We start from the raw sequence: 23659 nt of genomic DNA, 5'->3' as shown, positions 1-23659 counted from the left end.
TTGGAAATATTCACACGTAACATCTATTTTACTACACCTCACAGAAAAAAAAATACATGCATTAAACTAGCCGAAATGAGAGTTTGCTGGTCAGAAAAGCGATTAAGAAGATCTGATTACTGTATTATACATATATCTTTTTTATTTATTTATCATTTATTCCGAATATATATATATGATATACATATATATATTATCTCCAGTAACGTGTGAGCTGTATGTACAAACGTGTTTAATAATACTGTAATTGTCTATGTGACCAAACTAACTGTACATTGTAACGACTTTCATGAGATCCGAGGATCTCGTGATTATCTGCGTGTAATAACCTGCTTGCCATACTTTTTACACAGAAAAGCGTGTTATATATGATCCGTTTTAGAAAAGAGTTTTTCAACGACGAGCAATCGAACGTCAGGACGCAGAGAAACGTTTCTGTTAACAGTTTCAAGATCATTACATCTATTATTTTACTTATATTATGCAACTTTTTTACACATTAAAGTTATTTGATCGTGTTATATCTATATTGAAAGAGAAGTTTTTGTTACGTTTGTATAGGATTTGTTTTCATTTTTATTGTATACTGCCGTTAAAATTATAAAATTATAATGCCATATAATGTTTAGAAAAGATCATGTACAAAGTTTATATTGTTAATACTGTTTCATTTGTGCCGATTGAAAGACTGATGACTTTTACAAAATTTTATTCTTACGAAAAACTTTGCTATACTATCAGTGTGTTAAATAAAGCGTGAAATGAAACAAGAAAAACATTGTTTGTTCAAAAGTCTAGGTACGGTGCAGGTGCGACAGTATTCTAATGGTAATTGCTAATGATAATATTGAACAATTGATCTGTTTCATTGAATCGTGCCATTTTATTAAGTTGTATATATGATTATGATTAATGTGTAACGTAGCATATTGCGGCATTAAATTTTCACAGTCAATAATTCTTAATTTTCGGTATGGCGGTAGAGCAGCGTCTGTCCAGCTTGCTACTACCTGACAATAACCTGACGACTACCAAAAGTAGGTAATAAACACCGCGAAATTTATCACAATATCATATGAAAATGCAAAATGGATTAACAGCTGACATTACTTCATTGCTGAATTCTATATTCTATGCACGCTTTCTATAAGATATAGTATATATACATATAATAAAAAATATACATATATATATATATACTATATATACATGTATGATATATATTATAATATATATGGGCAATTCTCAAAAAACGTGATCTCCGTGGACTGTAATCCCCATGGTATATTAATAAAATATAAAATATAAAAAACAAAAAAAAACAGATAAGTTTTTTATATTGCATAGTTACGTATTCATATTACGAATGGTGACTTAAAATGGCATGAAAAAACTAATTCATCGCTATCCGTTAGTTTAATAATAATTATTTTTTATCAAAAATGAGAGTTGAAATTTACGCGTTCACAGAGAATCACCGATATATTATAATATATATACACGAAAGACAAATATGTAAAAGTCACAGGATAAATGACATTTGACTTTTCCTACTTTCACAATTCTTTACAGTACAAAAGATTATATAGATCAGTTGATGAAACAATTATTATTAATCTTTGTTAATAGTAATGGAGTATTGTGTAAACTGTTATCACAAATTTCGCGGGTTCGCATTTGTCCGCATATAAACGCACAGAAGTGGTGAGCATTCTTGTAAATAATTTTGTTTCAAGATAGACTGTCACGCAGCAAAAGATGCCATTGTTGTGCGAATAAAAACAAAACCGCGCGTAGAATGTGTGTACGACACTTTAATAGGAACTTTGATTATTTAAATTATCCTATTGTAAAATACTGTAATAACTGTATGAGAGAATAGTCTGTAAGTTCTAATAAAAGAAATACTAAAAATCTTAAGCAAATTGTGACAATTTACGGAAATAACGCAATGTAAAACATTTTTTGTCTAGTACACACATATCACATCGAATTATATTGTTGTTTTATTTTTAAAACAGTCACGTTTTATTTATAGTTATTTTATGATACATATAAGTTTTTTTATTGTTTTCAGGTACATCTATTGTACTGTTGCGTGTGTATTTTTGGGACTAGAAATAGAAAAGTTTTGAAACGCTATAATATAATATAGCGCAATAGCGTATCACAGTGAAAATATTTGAAATTATTGTGTTCGAAGCTACACATTGTTCTTAGTTCTTCCAGTTTCAAAAACTTGATCCGACTATGTTGCTGTTTTGTTTTTATGTTATAAACATATATATTTTCACGCAGTGAAAAGTCAACATTGAGTCAACATTGTGATAACTCGAGATTAGTTTCCATAATGGAATGATTGTACGTTACAATATCCTTTATAGATTCGTTCAAATTAGGTGGCCTTGCAAAAACGATGTCCTCGTCGCACGAATCGCTAGACGAAGAATCTATACGTTTCGGTTCTAGCACAACTTTCAATTCGTCCTTGATAAATTCGTGATGCAAGTTCATTAATTTCACCGTTCTTCGAAGCTGATAACTCGATTCATTCAAATCGCTTAAGCCTGTAAACTTAAAAGATTCCGTTTTCAAGATATTGTCTCCAGCATTGTAACGTTCGATATCACATTGAACTTCACTTTCCCCGAGTTCTTGTGACATCTCTTCGTCTAGTTCCTCGATAGGATCCAAGATACACTTTATTTCTCTTCCAAGAACTTGTTTTCTTTCGATTTCCAAAAGATTGTTGTTGATCGATTCACCGGTACCACCTTTGTTTTCTATCGACGCTGGAAAACCGCCGGGTAAAGTATACACTTGTCTCGCTTTTTTCACTCTTGTTTCTGTAGGTTGAACCCTCGTGACAGTTTCTTCGATTTTGACACTGGGATTCGGTTTAGTCACGGCGGTAGATCTTCCTTCTTCGAGTTTATCTATCTCCGTCTGATACTGTCGAAATCTAGAACCAATGCTCGGATCGTTTCTTGTTGCGGAAGTCGAGCTCGGTTGCAGGTAGAGACAACCGCTGTCAGGAAAGAAAAGTCTCTGCAAAAACGATCTCGGCGGGCCTCTCTGAACGGCCGCGTTAGCTCGTTCGTGATTCAGGCATTCCGATCTGTTGCGAAGTATGCCGCAGCATTTTAGCATGCCGAAGATCAGCGACATTGCTGCACTAACTAAGGCCAACAATGCGATCAGGCAAATTAATTGCCACGAGAAGTTCAGCAATATCGTTTCAATGTCCTCGTCGGTGTTGAGGGTGCAAAACGGCGCTACGACACTACCAACAATCGCGCAAACAAGGTGTATAGCTATCACGTTGCAGTAATCTTCCAGGGAGTTGTGAAAAATCTGTCTGGAGACCAGATAAAAAACGATACCTCCCAGGCAACCCAAGGCAATAGCTATTTGCGGTGAATACTCGTTCGCTGCGGCTGACACTGTGACTACACCGGCGATCGTCCCCTGAACGCATCTCATTACTGTCCAATGATTGAAGGTCTCTCGACTGAATATGAAGTGCAGACCCACGATTAATAATGTACACGAGGACGCGGCCAGCAAATTGTTCACGTACGCGTGTGAAGGACTGCGTGCGATCATTCGGAATTTCGCACGATCGTACGTATATGTTGTATTCATGCACAAACCCTATAAAAAGACACAATACTATATTCTTATTAATATGAAATTGAGAAAAATAGCGTTAACAATATTTTAAAGTCTAATTTCTTTTACATCGCTAATATACATATTTTTATTTATATTTTCCATTCTTGTGCGGTATATATCGAAAACAATTTTGATTTTCTTCCTTTCCAACTTAAATTTACATTAAATTATTTATTATTCTATATCATATATAAATAAAAAACTATTTCTATTGTGTGAAAGTTATTTTTACTTGAAGCCCTACGAAGATCAATAGCAGACCGCCGAAAACGGTTCCAGCGGAGCTCGAGGTGATGCTCGCGTCATCCAGATCTCTTAATTTGAATATCCTCCTGCCGAGAACAACGCATCCAATCAGGCCAGAAAGTCCTCCGACAACGTGAACCACCCCCGCGCCAGCGTGATCCTTGAAAGTTACCATCTTCCCACTCAACTCGTTTTCCGCCATCCATCCGTTTTCGGTCCAGGCCCAGTGGATTAGCAACGGTTGCACGAGACCTGATAAGACAGCACCCATCAGCAGGTATCCGGCCGTGTGCATCCTGCCCGCCACAGCGGTGGTGCAAATCGCCGACGCGATCACCACCGCTTGCCAGCCGATGATTGCTTCGCTCTTATCAACCGTTGGATCGCCAATCCAATAGCCTTCGCCGATCAGACCGGCGATATCGCCGTTATAGGCGATGAGATAACCCGTGAGAAAGTACATGACGGTGACGCAACTGAGGTCAACAACATTTTGAAGAAGGATTAAGTTGACGTTGTTGGCCGGCACGCTGCCGATCTGCACGAGGACGAAGCCGACGCGTAGCAGGATCGTCAAGACGAGACGAGTCTGTGAGTGCCAGTGAAATTGTGTCGCTGTAATTGCGGTATAATTGTTGAACAGACGAGGTTGAATTGCGTAATCATAATAGTTCTCGGCGTAAAAATAGTCTCTAGATGACACGGATGACATCTTTTCTTTGAAAGAAGATGAATCTTTCTCTCTTCGGTGTGTCACGTTATCATATCGTTCGTCGTGATCGCGTAATTCAAAATTCCACGCATTTTGTAAAAGTGATTTCTAAGGTTGGAAAAAAACAAGAGAAGAGACTTGAACGACGTAAAGAATGTGGTTCGATTATTCGATGTTTTATTGAGTCGAGCAGATTTCACATATAGAACATTTTTTTTTTATGTATACATCATGTTTATTTCTTGTTGCATGAAAAACGAGAGAAAGTGTTACACGAACACTTGAAAAAGTATATAAAAGTTTGAGCATGGCTGCGATAACAAGATCTGCAGAAATTCTCATAAAAAGAGATATTCTCCTTGCTTTGAAGTGTTCCGAAAGTGCCGCGATTAACACCAACAGACCAATGCGCGTAGAGAGCGCAACGCGGCGCGCATGTCACGTGGAAAGCAGCCGCTGCAAGGTCGCGGTCTTGGGCGCGCGGGGACGAGCCGGCGCGCGCTATGCCGCCCGTCGCGTTCGCGGGTAGCAGTCGCTCGAAGCCGGTCGTTGGTCTTCGTGACGGTGCTGGATAGACGTAGGTGGTGGTTCGTTGTCTCTGTGAGAGAAGAGCCGAAATTGCGCGAGTGATCGCGTCACGTTAAACGTATTTGTATACACGGTGCTCCGTTTTTCGGTGACAGCGACGAAATGGCAGCGGTATCGTGTCGAGCAATACTCGTCGTGAGGTGGTGCGAGATGAGTCGCATGTTAACCGCCTCCTCCAGCTTGACCGCAACCAGAAGGTACAGAGAGGTGAGTATGTTGACATACAGTATGGGCCGCACCTGCGGCACTTTGCGCTTAGTGTTTCTCCATGCATGGAGTTCACGTTCGACGAGTATTGGAAGAAGAGGCGTTAGTTACTTTAAAGCGCGATATCGGGTGGTTTTAACACTCGACACGTGTGGGATTAGGTCGGATTGATAAATTGCGCGCGTTCGTCTTCAAGCGTTACCCCGCGTACTACTCGCGTAAGCGCGATAGCTCTGACAATATATACAACGCATTCACGCTTTTCTCCCACTTTGACACGAGCGAGCGTATCAACGCTAGTAGTAGTAGTTTTCGATGCGAATCTATTTTCCTTCTTCGTGCGCTACCACTACTCACGAACTCTTTGACACGTATGCGTGCCTTCCTAAGGACACGCAACGCCTTTAGCGGCACTGCACTTTCGTTCCGAGTACGACCGTTGCACGGGAACTCTTGTAATGCAAATACATCTGGTAGAGAGATGAAAGATCACAATTCAAGCAATATACGTGAGTAGAATTCAGACTGCTTTTCCGTATAAAGAAAATCCTTCTTGCAGGTTTTTCAGAACTTATATATATATACTTCTCTTTCTTTTTGTAAGTCAAGTTATACGATTATTATCAAAGTACGTAATTTTTCGTAATAATTGGTGATTATATTTATGCTTGACAAAATCGCTCGATATAATAAATTTAATAATATATTTATAATTTTTCAACAGCTTAGTTAAACATTATTAAAAGATCAAGTTAATCTTAAAAATTTATATGAAATATATCTTTTATTTTTTTTGAAGAGAAATAATTCTCTTTTAATCTTCTTTAACATGAACAGTGATTATATAAAAAGTATAATTGAAAATGCAATTGCTCTGAATAATTCGGTTTTTTTTTGCAGAAACACGATACGGTAATAATACTACGTAAACGAGGCATGTATTTTTCAAGTAACGCGATACGTTAGTAACGTTCGTATTTTTACAGAGAAAATAGACAAACTATTTTTAATCTTGACGTAATGTTTACATATTAAAAAAAAACAGTTATCTTTCCTTGGAAAAGTCTGATGTTTCTCTGAAAATTGCTAAAGAAGAGTACTTATCTATCTTTTCATGTAAGAGAGACTTGTGTTGAGCTAATTCCTTTTTCCTAATTAATGGAAAAATGAGGAAATATACATAATTTATTTTTTTTAAAGTTTTTTCTCCAAGAAAAATAAACGTACACAGGAATTTAAACGTATACAGAAAATATAATAATGATAAACACAAACAAACAAATACATCATTTAACGTATTTGCAACATGACGAAATATGAGTGAATAAATATTGATATTTTGTCATTGCAAAATCTGCAGAAGATATATAACACTTGGGTGATTTGCGCGTAAAGTCTCAAATATATTAAACCACTATAATATTAAACGCTAATATAACCATCCGTTTCCACGCTAAAAGTTATCGTTCTTTCGGCTATCGTGTGCGGTTACGAGATAAAAACCAAACCGCGTGCATCTAATGCGTGTCCTACGCGCGTCCTCCCTGCGCAGATTGTATCTGCAATACGCGTGCGTCTCTCAGCATCAATTAACCTTACACGTATGTGTTCATTAAAACACTATAAATTTCTGATATATCTCACGGAATGCAAAACCATTCGATATTATTGTATAGTCAAGTCTTTGTACAAGAGATATGAAAATCTTTGTTCTAATGAAAATTTAATTGTTATTTATATTATCTGATAATTTTATGTTTTTCTCAAGAACATTTATGTCAACGCTAGACATAGCATGACACATAAAATTATATTATTTTAATAGTAAACACTAGCACACACGGTAAATGCACACGTTATTTGCAACCTCTGAGGCACATCATAAACGTGTATGAGACATGTGTTTGTTTCAGAATTAGTGGTTCAATCTAACAACATATGTCTCCACTCTCAACACAAGTGACGAATGTACGCCATATCCCCAGCATCTCTCTCCTAGCAAACATACGAGCTTATATTGCTGTGATGCATTAAATATAGCACATGGTACACCGATAACACTATTTCCGTGTTGTTCTTGAGAAAAATAATTACTGCACGCGCGCAACAAAGCATCGTGGTCTTGTCACTTTGAAAATAAATTAAGATAAAAATTACAACAAACACAGAAGTGTACAAGTTGACAGATAATTAAAAACACAAAAATATTATATAATTTCTATATCACATATAATTAAATGAAATTTAAAGTCAATACACTTTTAAAGTTTTAAGACCTTCGCTTTGACCTCATATATATTTATAACATGCTCAATCGATTTTTAACATTTTTCCCGGGCTTAAAATAAAATATTTTCCCGCAAAATTCCAACGAGCTAGCAAAGAAGAACACGACGCTCCGTTGCTTCTAGTAATTGAATGACACATATGCTAGTATAAGTGAAGTAAAGTGAAAGTTTAATCTAAAAAGACTGGATCTTTGTTCAAAATAATATCGGATCGTATTCAAGTTCACGGTAAATTATTATGTATCTAGCGTGATCACGAACAATTCTATTTTCTCGTCAAACTGTCCAGTAAATTTTTGACGGTCCGCAAACACGCTCGTTTTGTGAACCAGTCGCACGTTATTACAGCGAAAATTCAATTTCTGACATTCGGCAAACTATACGCTTCGATGTAAGACCGTCTAACTAATAGAACGCCTGAATGGAACAATACCATCTACCTCGATATAGACGTTGCAATTTCAATAATGCCAGCTTTCGATGAATTTCGAGTCGCTTCTATTCGAGTTTGCGCTAAACGGTTTTAGGTTCATTTCCTATGTCATTGTTGGAAGGAGGACGAGACTTTCCGGGGCGAAAAATGGATATTATCTCTGCACACTACGTGTGTGCATAAATTAAACAACATTGTCGTTTTACCGTCGTACGTCGCGCGAGTATTTCATTTGATTAATAGCGGTATATGTTACGTTCCTCTCCATTTCTTTGCGGATGTGCACGGATTCGGATGTACAGCAAAAAGTTCGTGAGTAGTTAAAACGGGTTCCTTACAAGGACAGGAGAGATATAGGTCAAGTCATTGTTCTTCTCGAGACTAAATGAAGGACATTGTGGATACGACACGACTATTCTGTTAGTATGATAATGCACCCGCACTGCCGGTATTTTGGGCCATCTCTATTTTGCGCAATAACATACAAATGAGGCGTGGACAAAACATTAAGCGTTGACAAAAAATATTTGTGTCTCTGACACAAGAGATAAAATCTTTCCTGAGCAATTCCAAAGAGTGACGTACAATTTATTACAGTAGTACAAAATAATTACGCGTGAAAATATTGCATGGAGTTTGAAATAACCGAGAAAGAAGATATGAAACATATAAATTGAAAGAGTAAATTAAAAGTAAAGTGAATTAAAAAAAAGATGGAAATTTACGCGTATGAGAGATATGTAAAAACGAAAAACTGTTAAATGCACATACGTAAAAATATATTTTTTCTGCATTTATTTCGCATTATAACAGCTTGTGTAAAACAAATACACAAAATCAAGCGAACGATAAAATATACCAAACGCAGAAATGTAGAGAGTTTTGAAATATGCGGCATTAAATATATTGCTGAGTAGTAGTTCACTGATTTGAATTTATGTCAGTATCCTGGCGAGGATCCAGATCCTGCGACTGATGTACCATAATTCTCCGGGAATCTCAGGATCCCGGATGTTCGTGTGAAGCACCGAAAGTGCTTCACGAGCTTGTGTGTGCGTTGATAACGCGCGTTTGTGCGATGTGACGTCTCACTTTATAGTTAAATGTCAGTTAGATAACTTTGTCATCAAGTCTGCCGATATTCCTGGAACTCACATGCGGCATTTATAAATATTCAGGGTTCCTTCGGGTCATGTAACACAAAAAATATATTCCTAAACCACGTGTGTCTGTCTCTGTCTTTTTCTCTCTTTTTCTTTCTCTCGCGACACAGACAGGATTAAAATTGGTTTCGTTGTCGACGAGCGACCTTGCACAGACAGTATCTGGTCTTAGAATAGCTTTGAAGTTTTCGTCCCCATTAACTTTTAGCCGCGAGTGGAGTCTTCGCATACGGATGTACGCGACGTTTTTATTTGATGTTCTCGAAAGTCATCGTACTAGAAATACAACGCGCGAAAGTCATTGCTGAACTCGAGGAATTTCAAAGCAGAACGTTCAGATCGAAAAATACGGTCTTGCACAAGCGACATTAATTGATATACGTACGACTGTAGTTTACCATTGCGGATTTAAGAATTCAGAGAACGTGAAGTGGATTTATGACTCAGAGCGAAATCTGTGCGCGCGACAGGCGCAATATAAATCTTCTTCTTTTCTTAAACTTTCATGATGAAAAATTATTTAACTAATGACGCCAAACGCGCGGAGACTTGTAAAAAGTTTTGTGTAGCTCTCCTCTCTTATGCTTGTTCTTTCTTAACAATATTGAAGCGCCGCGCGTTGTAGTGTATCCGCATTGCGAGTTCAAAAGAATCATTCTCAACTTTTTTTGCACCGTTGTACTTTGTAGTACTTTCAGTCATACATGAAATACAAGTCCGCTAGAAGAAATGTGAATACGGAATGATATATCAGTGACTCATCTGTTGTTACGCGCGTTACGTCATTACGAGAGACGCGGAGCTCGTTTTGATCTCATCTAGTTGGTATTCCATTGAGAAACGTCACGGATCTCTCATAAGTCTCAGTTATGCGATACTTGACATTTTAGAGTGATCGCGCATCTTAAGTGTATCGTTTCCCGCAGAGAGTGCAATTCCATCTCCGGGGAAGGTAACCGAGTAGAGAGAAATAAGCGCAACGAAAAAGAAAGAGAGAGAAAATCAGAATGAGAGAGAAAAACAAGTTCCGTTAATTGATACACCGCGGAAAAATGCGCGACCTGATTACCACGAATGCCGTGTCAATCTATTTTTCGATTTGGAAAAAAAGTTTTCGAAGTGGATTGCCTCAGCAAAATTGCTGGCAAACCAGATCAATCGTGGCACTACTTCACGTACAATATTGCGCAATATTCGACCCGACATTTCGTGAAAAGAGAGAACAAAGACAACTTTAAATCGATTCTACATTTGTAGTCCGTTCTTTGCTGACGCGCCGCGCTTGACACAACAGCTGATTTTGCATGAACTTATTGACTCATCCAATATGTCACAGTATGCTTAAAGATGAGACGCTGCGTCATACACAATGTCGTTGACATTGAGCTCGCGTATGTAGATGCGGGTCGATCGCGGCACTTGTCGTTCGCTCTATTTGTTGAAATAACTTGATTTTCTGTGCTAATCGATTTGCGCTCGCAAATGTAAACTTACGGGCTTTTGGAGCACGCACGCGATAATATAAATTCTGTGTAAATTCTAGAGACTTACGAGTCGTGCAACAATGATCGTTTAACGTAACGATGTTTGTTTTATTTATTTACTTTTGATTCTCAAAGAGAGATGAAACAATTGTTGATTGTAATTCGCGAGAATATTACGTGACGAATCTAAATGCATTAATTGTCTACAATATAATAATTTTTGTAACTACCTATTGAAATTCCAAATGGCTACTTTAATTTTATATAAGACTCACTTGATTAATGAACGTAAAATGTGTGTGTGTGTGTGTGTACACGGGTTTAGCATCGTAATAACCGTGTTTATAAAGTATTGGTGGAATGATATGTTAAATTATTATTTTAGCTTTCTATTTGTGAAGTAATTTGCAAATCAAATATGTAGAAGGATTTCCGCTTCTGTGCGCAGTACGTAATTATGTCTCTTAATATGTCTTGATACTTTATTCAAGATTCACAATGATGATAGCACTACAATGGATAGTAGACAAATAGCATTGCTGAGTTTTCTTTCTGTGTGTGTGTGTGTGTGTGTGTGTGTGTGTGTGTGTGTGTGTGTGTGTGTGTGTGTTCAGAGAGGAGAATCAATGTAATTTTATTGTAAAACTCAAACACGGCACACGTAATACGCGCAAATATGTGTCTATGTTTGTCGTTAACTTTTGTGCAGGTTGATGACCACGAGTTAGATTTTCATGGAAACGTATAGCGATCTAAAATTTGTTTTTGGAAACGTTCCAAACGCGGAGAATTATTTATATATTTGAATAACGTCAAACCGAATGCGCAAAAGTTACTGAAAAAATATTGTTCCATTTTTTTAGATTAAATGTATTCTATCAATAACCAAAACTTTTTCTATAGCTTTGTGTAAGCAAAGATTAATTGTTTTTTTCTCAGAAAGTGAGAAATAAATACGAGTCAATATTTTTATATAGCTACAACTAAAATTGTTTGAATGCAAAGTTTTTGTTTTATAAAGCAGCGAGAGATATTTTGCCAAGTTCCATTAAGCTACTAAATGATTCGGCGAAAACTTGGTATAACGCGTTGTAAGTTTCGGAGCCCACAGTTTTCATAACACTATCAGTTCCAGTGGGAATATCCACTTGAAGTCTGTTGCATATTTAAAAGTTAGATTGAGAAATAGAGATGGGAAGTTTTCTCAAGAAAGTAATGCTTTTAATTAGAAATCCTCGAACTTTTGCATAGATTGGTACGTATATATAACTATTCTTTTCATCAGAAATTCTCGGTCTGCCTGTTTTGTTTCTGTTACGCGATATAAGCAAAAGATATCTCACCTTAGAGAAATTACGTCTCTCACTCGTGGTAGTAATAACTCAGTCTTTATGAAGATAGAATGCTATAAAAGAGTCTACATAAAGTTGAAGAAGTCATCAAATCTTCGTAAAGTGCTTGAGTGTTCCCATGTACGACTATTTTGATATAGAAACGATCAATGTCTGTGAAACTAAAGTAACTAATATTTTGTACACTTCAATAATACGTCTATCTTTTCTTACAAAAAAACCAAGTAAAATTAACTCTCGAATAGTGTAATAGTAATATTTCACATCGAAGTTTGTTCAAACAATTTGATTTAATTATTACCATTTTTATTTTCGCGACAACAACGATTGATTCTTTTCGCGATTTTCTTCGCGATACTTGAGCTGTTGTCAAATGTGTACTTTTGGTGCTACGTATGTGAAATATGTATTGATAAAATCGATAGCGCGTGTTGCTCTCTGTCTTGTTTAGTTTTAATACAAAATGTAAGTAATATAATAATATAATAAATAGAGTGTGGTGTGCATTGTTTACACACATAAGCATTAATTACTTGAATGGTATTTAAGTACAAAAATGTTGCAACTTCTCTTGAAATAATATTTTTTATCCTTTTCTTGTAACAAGAAAAGGCTGCTATTTGTATGCAACGGATCGACGAAAACATTAATCTCCATTTAACAAAAGATAAATTCCAATCGTTTCCATTGTAGTGAAAAGTCTATTTTCCCACCGATATACTCCCGTGTCATTTTCTCGTTTCTGTTAAAGTTTTACGCAGAATAGCCGGCACTTTGTTGCTCCATACAGTTTATACGTTCATGATTTATATAAGTTGTTCCACATGGTCTCGCATTTTTCTCGACACATTTTCTTCTTTTCACACGAACGCGATGTTCGGGCTGTATTTTATTCGTGCTTCTCTCTTTCGCACGGATATAATATATATAGATATACGAATGCGCGTGATAAATACTCTGCTACCTGACTAGCTCACATTGAATGTGAACGTAATATATTTTTGACGAACTATATCAAAGAACCGTATTCTCCCTGGCACTTTTACTTTCGTGGTATTTTTTATATCGGCGCCGGGCGATTTTTAAAAAAAAGCCGTGTCTCGCGATATTTTATTGCACTGCAATCCTTGCGCGTATACGAAAGTACGCATTCCCCTTGGCAGCTTTTATTCAGACACTGCCAAGTAGGTCTGTGTGCTTGTCAATATTTCAAGTTCCGTTATCTCTTGTAGAGCAAAAACTAAGACGAGCTGAGATTTTTAGACAAAAATAATGTTGCAAAAATATTACTCAAAAAATAAACAATATTGCAGTTGAGAAATTGAGTTAAAAAAAAATTCAAGTTTTTTCCCAGAACATGTGTAGAGTATTTGCGCGTAGACAAGAGAGATGCGAACACAACTTAAGCAATTAAAGTTACATGGTAGGGAAGTGTACCCTAGATGTTGAATAATTATTATTCGAGCTTAAGATTCTGCTGAAGAGGAACGTTCATGCGAAACGTTTCACATTTGTCGCTCGTCATTGTCTCGCACGCACGGGTTGCTAATCCTCTAATTGCGATATTCAGCTTTGTGCTCCGACATGAACACTTCAGCAAACAATGTCTTGTTAAAACCAGTAAATCTCACTTATCTCTCGTGATATTTTGACAAACAAGGATATTGTCATTTTTTTCGATAAGTACTATTTGTTAACGAAAATAAAATATCCGTGATAAGTGTAGAATGAAATGAATCACGTTAGATTCGATACATGTATTGATCTTTAAAAAACATCTTGACTTTTTTGAATATTTTACTACAAACAAAAATATATATTGTTTATTATTTATCTATATGTTTTCCACGTATTTTATTGTTTAGAAAAACACAATGTTATTTTTTGCAATGTTAGTTTTTTAGAATACGTCAAGTTGAGAACCAAAGAGAAACGCGAAATTAACTAAGTACCGTTGCTGGTAAAAGGGATTAAGACTTTTACTCCATTATGTCAATAAACATTAAATTTTACGTCGCGGGTGCGAGAAATACTCTTTCAGTCGCATTAAGAGTAAAATTCCGAAAAGATCCTAGCGCTGATCTGATATTCGATCTCAAAACAGCCAAATAAAAAAAGTGTTCGCAATGTCATAAATTTAATTAAATACTTCATCAGTCTCGTTACAATTTCTCTCTACTTTCTCAGTTATAACTAGATTGTTTCTCGCTCAACTCAATTAAATGATAATTAAAGTTGCTCTAGAATGTTTTCACAAAGTCATGTTGTATATTACGGGATCATTAGTTTTCTAATTAATCTCGCGCGCTACCTAAATGTAATTGCTTCATAGTTTGAAAATGCATTATTATCAATATTTTGTTATTGTAGAACAGATTATTTGGTAGTGTTCGAATTTTTAGTACAACTGTTCTAGCATTTGTTAATTATGTAAAGCAACCTCTGTAAATTTCTTACAGTATGTGTGTCTGTGAATTGTACTTTAAACAAAAATACACTTCAAAACTTGGAGGTAGTGGAAATGTCTATTCATTTTGTGTCGAGAGTTTTTCTCGTTTGGCGTGAAACTCACTCTAAGACATTTTTTTTGTTGCCGAGCAATTAACGAAACTTATTGAACAGTTTCTTTCAAAACAAAAGTCTGCTAAATGCGCTCTTGAGCACACGGTTATATCTGCGTTAAGTGCAAAACAAAACTGCTCACAGTGCAAGTCGTTAGCCTTTGTTGAATAATTAACAGAAAATGTTAGGGATACGTATTCTCCATCTCGAACGAAAAGCGTACCGAAGCGCGATAATTATGCGAAACCTTGTGGCACTGGCCGTTTACGAGTTGACATGGTTGTTACGGGGTTATTCAAGGAATATACTCTTTCTCTTTCTCTCTCTCTGTCTTTCTCTCCTTCTATGCGGAGGCTGCGGCAAGCGGGCGCCATGAACATCGATCTGCTCCACTGCACTCACCCTCCGTCCCGACTAGCTTTACTACAGGGATGATTTTTGCTGCCTTTGTGCGCGTAAGCACACCCGATACTTTCTTTCCGCACATCATAAAAAATAATGAGCAATGGCAATGATCTTTTCGTATCATCATTGGGAATTGCTCGTCAATCATTTCGTCGCGACTTCTTTTATTCGTGCGCGCGATGTTGCTGCACTGACTGGTTCATGCAAATGAATCTCGTTTGCGACACAGAAACTACGTCTCACTGTAAATTCCGTGGCACGTTACAGGATGCGAACAAAACGACCGCAGTAATTTCCGAGATTGAAACAGGACGCGAGATTCATTCCCCGCTGCGTAATTGAAATTTTTAATTCTACTGAAATAGCACGGGTGCTTCGTGCAGTCGAGTGTCTCGGATTTTTTCAAGTATTAAGCGATTAGCGAGCATTTACAATTGTTAAGAATGTTAAACGAGAGTAGATATTGAGAAACGTTTTGTCATACGTAAAACAAATTCAAACTGTCAAACAGCTTATTGTTATTAAATCTCATGACGCGTTCCAGAGTTTACAAACGTGACGTGAACATCACAAAGTTTTTTTGCAAATACATGCACGTGCAGATAGTTCTGAGAACAAATTCAGTGATCGACTTTATCATTTCTCAGAGTATCTTGGAAAAGTTGGTTTCTCAGAAATACTTTTTCCGAGCTTGAGCAAAAGTTATATTTTTCTCCCACACGTGAGAGTTGCCGGTTCTTGTTCTACTTTTTTTTGGAAATCAGATATATATAAAACCAAGAAATGTCAACATATAAAAATTTATTTTGTTGATATTTTTGCGCAATAATAAATTGGAAGTTAAAAGGACAAATAAATATTACGGGGTTTTGAATTACGTCTTAAGTAGAAAACGTATTTTGAGATAAACATGGAAAAGAAACAAACGTTATCTCAAAGATCTCTTGTGGTATGCGCATTTGCGTCAGCAAATAACTACGTGAAATGTCTACCGGGCATCTCGATGCCATTTTTGCCGTTGAGAGGATAATAAACAGCTTTGATCCGCTTGCGCCTAATAATAAATGAGGGACAAACGAGAGGTATAATGGAATGAAACGCTGATAATTCTGCAATGTGTTGAAAGCTGTTATATTCGTCGAAACTTTAGCCGCGCATCGGTTATGTCTTGCGATGACCCAATTTGCAACTAGTCGCGAATACAATTAGTGACAAATACTGGAAATGCGTCGCAATTCTGTCAACCCTCGACTCCGTAACTCGTCCGGTATATCAGATGATATTTACCAACGTCAACAGAATTATTTTTCGGTTCCGTGACACAGTTCTCTTAACAAAGGAAAGCTTACAAAATGTCTCCAAGCGATGTGACAGTCAAAGGAAATTGTAAAACCGAAAGTGTAGTAATCATTCAATTGCAAATCTCGAAGAATTACCGGGCACAGCTCGTTCTATTAATGGAAATTCTAATTTCCCCGGGGAGTTTTCTGTATGAACTTGCAGACAAACAAGTATCATGTATTCCATTGAACGGATCAACTTTATCTATACACATATCTGTTTTATACTTATATTAAAAGTATTAAAAGTTTTACGATATTGTTCTCACACTGAAATTATTACACCAAACATCTATATTAAGTTAGCTCTCATCTCTTAACCAAAAGCACATCCGTACAGCAGTCAATGTTTTCACGTGACAATTCTTATATTAAAAGAAAATAAACTAACTGATTGATTTGCGAGTAACCTTATTTTGTATTTGGTACGTAAACCTGGGGAATATAGAGATTTTACATATATATCGTGCGAACAAACTTCCGTGCGCGCGCGGAATTTTCATGACGTATTTTTTCACGTTTGTTTTCTTTTAGTGTTTTTTCTTTGTCGATCATGGAGGATATTTAATTGTGCGGTGTGGCGTAACCGTCAACGCAATATTGCGGGAAAAATATTTATTCATAAAAAAGGACGGAACGTAGATACAATATACATTTTGATACAAAGTCGCAACCCGTCACTGTGAAGAGAACGCATCTCTTTCTCTCCGAGTGCATACTATTGCATATTTTACTATGTTTGTCTCACGTGTATCGCGGATTATGATTTGCTTTGATGAGAACAGAATCCTCTTTCGATTACGGACGCTTTGTTACGTTATCTTTCGCGCCATATTTACTCTCATAAATTATTTTCGCCAGATTATTCTCTCGGTTAACCGTGGTTTAAGTATGTCTCGTACGGGGCTTATAACGTGTACACAGTATACTTTCTACTAACACACACGCGTACATTTTATACGAAATTTTTCATACAAGATAAATGGAGTAATGTCACGAAAAAATAACATTGCAGTGAAAGTATAATTAGATAAATCTAAAATATTGTTTCGAAAAGAAAAGATTTAAGTCAATATATTGGTAGAGAGATCTAGTTGTTATTGCATGCGTTGTAAACCTCTTTGAGAGTTTTTTCTTAAGATATATTATAAACCTTACCGATATATATAGCAACAGAGGTTGCTGTTATTAAGTTTTTTTAATTATTATACCTATGTAGATAAAATCGCTGCAACGTTGCATACATAGCGATTTTATGTAATGTCAGCTGATAAACGTTAACAGCTACAAAGTGACTTAAGGGCACCAGTTTTAGCCCAGTAATGGCTTTGTCGATATTTCTTCAGTACTCGGAAGCCGCATGCGGCGGGAACTAACTTGTCACTAAATTCTCTTCACGCCTCGCTTCATCAGAAAATCGTTTTTCGAATTTGCAAGAGCACTAACATTCGGACTATTCGAGATAAATCGAGCGAGAGCATATACATATATAGAGGCGTGTGGAAAAATAAATGTCTAAATGTTACGACGACATAGTCGGATATGTCATGGTATCCGATTTTTTTTGCGAAATCTGAAATTCGACGAAACGCACGGTCAAAGCGAACCTAAATAAAATCAACGCGCGTTTTTGCTACTCAGTACTGATTCGCTTTGTGGAGCAAATCGAAGAGTGAAATTTAATCCGCGCGATATACAGACCGCTTGTGGCACGTCTCGCGTACATATGTATATCGAGGGTGGAAAAGGCCGCGAGAGGTGGACGGATTAATACAGGAGAGAACGCTAGCGTGTATTTTGAACACAAACGCGCATTTGGCTTTACCATTACCGTATCACTCCATCGATCCTATTTGGTGATGTCCACTGGACAGGACGCGGAAAATGTTTTCAGCCCGTGTAATGGTAGTTGGGACAATGTTGATCGAAAGGACCTACGTTGAAAGGGCGCGAAATAATGAAACGCTTATATAGCTTCTCTCGCACACAGACAAAGCATATTTCGACATTAAATTATCGACAAATGATGTTTGATTGTACTGTTTAAATTGCGTAAAAATTAATGAATCAAAATTAATGATGTAAAAAATTACGTCGTAAACACGTACTTCGAAGAGAAAGAGAGAAATGTCTTTTTCCATCATTTTGTTTTTATGATTCTCGTTGTGCGTGCAAAAATCCACTGTCATGAATTTTCCACCTAGCCATTATATTACTCCATTTCTTCTTCTATAGCCTCACAATTTCACGTCAGTCACACACACGTGAAAAAAAAAAATATATCTCGATAGACCTACATCATATTCTGTAATATGATATAATAGTGGCAAATTACCTGTCGCTTCTTTTGCCAAAAGCTGTCAGTATACAAAAAAATATATATGTTGCACGTTTTTCTCAACGTGACGTGATGAAAACCGATGACCCGGTTTTGAAACTGTAACACAATTACAACTTGAACGTAACCTACGAGAGTCGATGGATAATAAAATTGAGAGTGAAATTAAGTAATAGCGGATGTGTGTGAATTAAATATTGCAAATAAATATATAAAATACATCAATCGTATAAAATATATAAAAGTTTCGCGTAAATTCAATCAATATTTCTACGAGCGGATAATACGAAAACTGACTGGATCATATTAATAATGCATGAGACAAGAAAGATTACAACAGTGAATATGTACGTTCCGTAGTGTTATTTAATATCCTCCAACATTCCCGAGCTCATATTTAATACGGAATTGGACATACTGCTAGGAAATTCGCGCTCGGTAACTGCATGTGTGAAATTCATCGTTTGGTGCTTGCCAATTAAGAAGTTGCCACTCCGGCTAGTCGAGCATTGAGTTGTTGAAGTATAGAGAGTTCAGAGAGTTTGGAAATAACATTACATCCTTTCCAGAAATCTGATACAGAAAAATATTGAAATCAATCCGTGTGTAATTATATTAATATATATAATATAATATCGATGGAAATTTGTTTATATAAATAATCTCTCTCTCTTTTTATTTAATTTTGTGTGTTGTTCGCTATTTAAGATAATGTGTGATATTTGTGTAATATTATAGTTGTGTATTATTATAGTTAATATATTTTTCACTGCAAAGGACTCTTTGTGACCGTATGAATTATCAGTACAATCTTAGCATGTCTTGAAAATTGCTTGACATTTTGGCTGGTGACCAAATCGTACAATTATTTATATATAAGTAGAATGCGCACACGCTGAGAAAGCTCATAAACCTTAGATTATAATTAGAAGTACTATACTTACGAATGTGCATGGGGTTCGTCTGCGTCACGAAAGCGATCGTGTTTCTTCGCCATATTTTATCAGAGTTATTCGCATTGAATATTTTCAATTCAGACCTCTGGAAATCGGATACGCCTTGTTGTAGACATTTTTAACAATCGATGGGAATCGGAGAGCGGAATATGTGAAAAAAATTTATAAAGCTTATATTTTCCTTTTGGTAAATAAAATTGAATCGAGTGTCTTGATAAATCCAGAAACACGATAAGACGCTTTTGAAAATAAATATTGATAAAATCTTTTATTTCTAGATTGCGTCAAGCTTTTTTATTTGCTCTTCAATTACAATTCTATTCTTTTTATAAAATAATAATTCTACAATCGCACCGTTAAATATGTTTTCTTGAGATAATAAAAATACTCCAGAGTTGTTGAACAATCAATGATGGTATGATTTGCATTAACGTAACACCCGAGTGTGTACATACATATCGATTGAATTTACAATTCTCGCTCTATAGACATCCCGGCACTTTAAAAAATTAATGTTATTCAAAATCAATGATTATGCATGGGTAATGACTCTATGCGGTCGAAACGCTGCACAATGATAAATACAGATAATAATAAATATCCTACGTGCTGCCAAACGTGCTGCGCTGGCACAGAAATTGCAATCCTTGGAAACTTCAAAGTTGTCCGGTCACAGTTTGATGCCGCGCGATACAAACATAATTTCTGCAACGTGCGAACGCCGCAGTGGAATCGATGGCAAGAGTTCACGGGGAGTGTCGGGAATAAACGCAACGGAAGTAACGCGGAGAAGACATAGAGAATAAAGAAAGTAGGACATTGGAGCAAACAACGCGCGCGAAACGGATACACAAAAATGTTATGTGTTGAACGCTTTTAGGCATAAAAGGATATCGATGTAGTTTTTTGAACTTTTTTATCCATTTTTCTTTTTGACTGCTAGAAAATTTATTCGCGTGAACACGTTTTTTTATTTCCGCACGTAAGTATAGGTCGTTCATCATTTCGTACGAAATAAAGACAAAACCTGTGATATAACACGTGTACGAAGCATTGCTTTATACTGTGCAGTTTATATGTATATATATAGTTTTATTTATATATATTGGCTTCTTGTTGTACGGCACTTTATCATTGAAGAAAGTAGGTACACAATACAAAGTGTCAGAAGCAAGTGACGGGCAAATAGCACGTGCAAAAAAAATATTATTAGCTTCCGAGATGATGTTTCTGCTCAATTTCTGGCAGATTGGATGGCAATCTAATTTTAAGAGCTTAGCCTTCCTGCAAGAAATCTTGCATCGAGAAATTGGTAATATATATAGAAGGTGCAACAATTGAAAAAAATATTATGTTTTTGTCTAGAGACATGAATAACTACGATGTATAATCAATTACTTAACAGCATTTAAGATAACAGTTCAGTATTTTCGTGAAAAACATCGTCACGATTTTCGCGAAATTAATGATTACACTTTGTAAAAAAAAACTATCTATAAAGTTTCGCGATAAAATCTAAAGGAAGAACGCGCTTTGATTTGCAGCCCCCTGAATTGAATATTCTCATGTATTATTTATTTCCCTTCTGAGAAATCGATTCTTCTCACACCTGCGTTTATCTAAAAATACCGATTCTCCTTGGAGAACGGATGCATCGAAATGCAGAATACGGATATGTACGTTCTCTTGAGAATCTTGTTTCATACGCGGATTTTGACAAACATTGCAAAACATAAGCGGCGCATTATCGTGAATCACAATTGATCGAATGTAAAATTCAATTTATGCGGTAATATGTAAATATTTACATTACACAAATTACATTTTGCTATTTATGTTGTCGCGTGGCAATCCGCGCGTGATTGTACTTTCACGTCAAACTTCGTTACCTGTGTAGCACGCGGGATTTTTCAACGTCGATATATTGCGCGTTCACCCTCAGGGTGAATATTGTACATGTTTTCGAAAAATAGAGATTTCTTTACTGATGTTTTCGAATATCTCTTTATATGCGCAAGATATACATAATCACAAAGACATCCAGACCAGATGTAATAATTTTTTGACAAAATATTTACAAAAGATACGACATGGATATAAACAAAATTGTTATATGGAATTGCAGCGCGCGTTCTATACAATGGAAATTACTCATTGTGCAGCAGCTTTGTTTGTGATATATTTAATACTATTAATTACATATTTATTATTATTAATACATATTTAATGTTCATTAATTTTGCTACAATACAATATATCGCTCTAATATCAAAACTAAACATATTATCTAATGTTTGAATATACAAAATTTGTTAGTTTAAATATAACCTTGAGCGCAAACATCTTTATTTCATTTTGAGACAATTATACCAATTTTTGAAAGTAAATGAACGTTATCGAACATTTTAATCGGCTTAAAGTGAATCGTCGGTCTGTTAACGAAGAAGGTTTGTATATAAATTATTACTACGGTATATTGGATAATCGATAAACTATAGATACGAGGCGTTGAAGGGCCTTGAACCGGCCCGTGGGCTTCGATAATTACAGGCTTCGCTAAACGGAATAATTGAAAAACCATGTTCACTTCTAGCTATATTTAACGATCCCGAGTATTTCGACAATACGTTTTCAAATTTCCGCGTCACACACACACATACTTGTTCAATATGTCCGTAAAGAGAAAAGTATAACCCGTAAGTAAGAACGGAAATTGCTGGTGCACGTTTCAGGAAACGTGGTGCAGACGATGGTGGCACATCTCTCAGAGGAGCCTCTCCCTGTCAACCGGATTTTATTCGCCGAAGTTACATCCCCTTCTGATGAAGCAACTGAAAGAGCCTAAAGCCACGGAAAAACAAGCAAAGAGAACTGCGAGAACCACGTCGACGGCAGAAAACATGCAGATCGACAGCGGCGAATCATCCGGTGAGTATATGTACCTTATATGTACCTCAGTCCATTAAAATCGAGCAAACAAGCGTAGATAAAATCGTTGTTTTTTAGAGAGGGTGGAAGACTGATTAAAGCAAACAAAAAAAAACTTGTTCTTATCTATTTATCTATTAAGTTCTCGCCAGCAAAAAAATGGAAGACAAACACGAACTTGAAAAACGTAAAATTGTAATGAACCAAAATGTATTTTTTTAAATTGTGTACAATACAAATAATTTGTACACGTGAAACAATTTATGTTTCAATCTAATGGCGTCTTGTTCTCGTTACTGAAAAATTTTATAAGTTTGAATGTTAAATAACTTGATAATCTCCTGCACTACAGCATGCAATACTACTTTGCAGGAATATGTAAATATGTATATACAAATATTAATGTTCTCTCGGTACATAGAGACAGTTTCGTGGCACTGGTGCATTAATTGTATAGCTTGTGCCGTGCAAAATATGCAAATGGTTCTTATCGTATTATACCTGAAACGTTAAATCTTCACATCTCGCGCTATCGAACTTAAAGGCTAAAGGACTTATACAGGGCGTATCACGCGGTGCGATTACGTGACGATGTAGCAGAATCACGAAATACTCGCAAGTTTTTCCAGCTCCGCGACTAAAGAAAAACTCTAATAGAAAACAAATTCTTTTCTGGACACGTTTTGCGAAAGTGTTCCGCCGTAATGTTTCTTCCTCTAACTTCAAATTACCAACTATCCAAGAGGTCGCGCTTTTTACTATACTGTACAAAGCTCGCAATATATATTGCTTGGCCTGCAAAATTGGGTAACGCTTGATGTTGGATTCACCGAAAGTTTTTACGGTTCTCATTTACGAGTGCGACGCACATTTACGACTGTGGTGTTGTAAAATAAATCACGGTTTGCGCTAGCTCTAATAAACTGCGACATAATATTTGACTTTGATATTTTTATTAATGTGTCAGATGTTTAAAAACTTT

General features: G+C 36.2%; 2 protein-coding genes across 3 annotated transcripts in view; one reads left to right on the top strand and one right to left on the bottom strand.

Moving 5' to 3' along the window:
- Positions 1-2032: 2032 nt before the first annotated feature.
- LOC109852725 (ammonium transporter 1 member 3-like) lies at positions 2033-4761 on the bottom strand. The gene is made up of 2 exons (XM_020424160.1): positions 3908-4761; positions 2033-3654 (listed from the first exon to the last, which is right to left on the bottom strand). The coding sequence occupies exons 1-2, from the start codon at positions 4631-4633 to the stop codon at positions 2317-2319; spliced, it is 2064 nt and encodes a 687-aa protein (XP_020279749.1). The 5' UTR covers positions 4634-4761; the 3' UTR covers positions 2033-2316.
- A 398-nt stretch (positions 4762-5159) lies between these two features.
- The window catches only part of LOC109852722 (calcium uniporter protein, mitochondrial), a 53153-nt gene continuing 34653 nt past the window's right edge, over positions 5160-23659 (top strand). Inside the window, exons 1-2 of one of the 2 annotated variants that reach the window (XM_020424154.1) lie at positions 5160-5428; positions 22482-22677. In XM_020424154.1, the coding sequence (XP_020279743.1) occupies positions 5324-5428; positions 22482-22677 (301 nt within the window). In that variant the 5' untranslated portion in view covers positions 5160-5323. Of the gene's footprint in view, positions 5429-5778; positions 5938-22481; positions 22678-23659 lie in introns of those variants that run through there. The other variant, XM_020424155.1, reaches the window with a different exon arrangement.

This window comes from Pseudomyrmex gracilis, unplaced genomic scaffold (assembly GCF_002006095.1).
Source record: "Pseudomyrmex gracilis isolate BER0280 unplaced genomic scaffold, ASM200609v1 scaffold_34, whole genome shotgun sequence".
NCBI lineage: Eukaryota > Metazoa > Arthropoda > Insecta > Hymenoptera > Formicidae > Pseudomyrmex > Pseudomyrmex gracilis.
The sequence above is the reverse complement of the archived record's forward strand: the minus strand, read 5'-3'. Positions and strand labels throughout refer to the sequence as shown.

What these genes read in the sequence shown, in the direction of transcription:
- LOC109852725 (XM_020424160.1), bottom strand. Translation starts at nt 4,633, where the DNA reads ATGTCATCCGTGTCATCTAGAGACTATTTTTACGCCGAGAACTATTAT. An exon ending in TGATCTTCGTAGGGCTTCAA is followed by an intron (nt 3,655 to 3,907) that starts GTAAAAATAACT and finishes GTCTTTTTATAG; the next exon opens with GGTTTGTGCATGAATACAAC.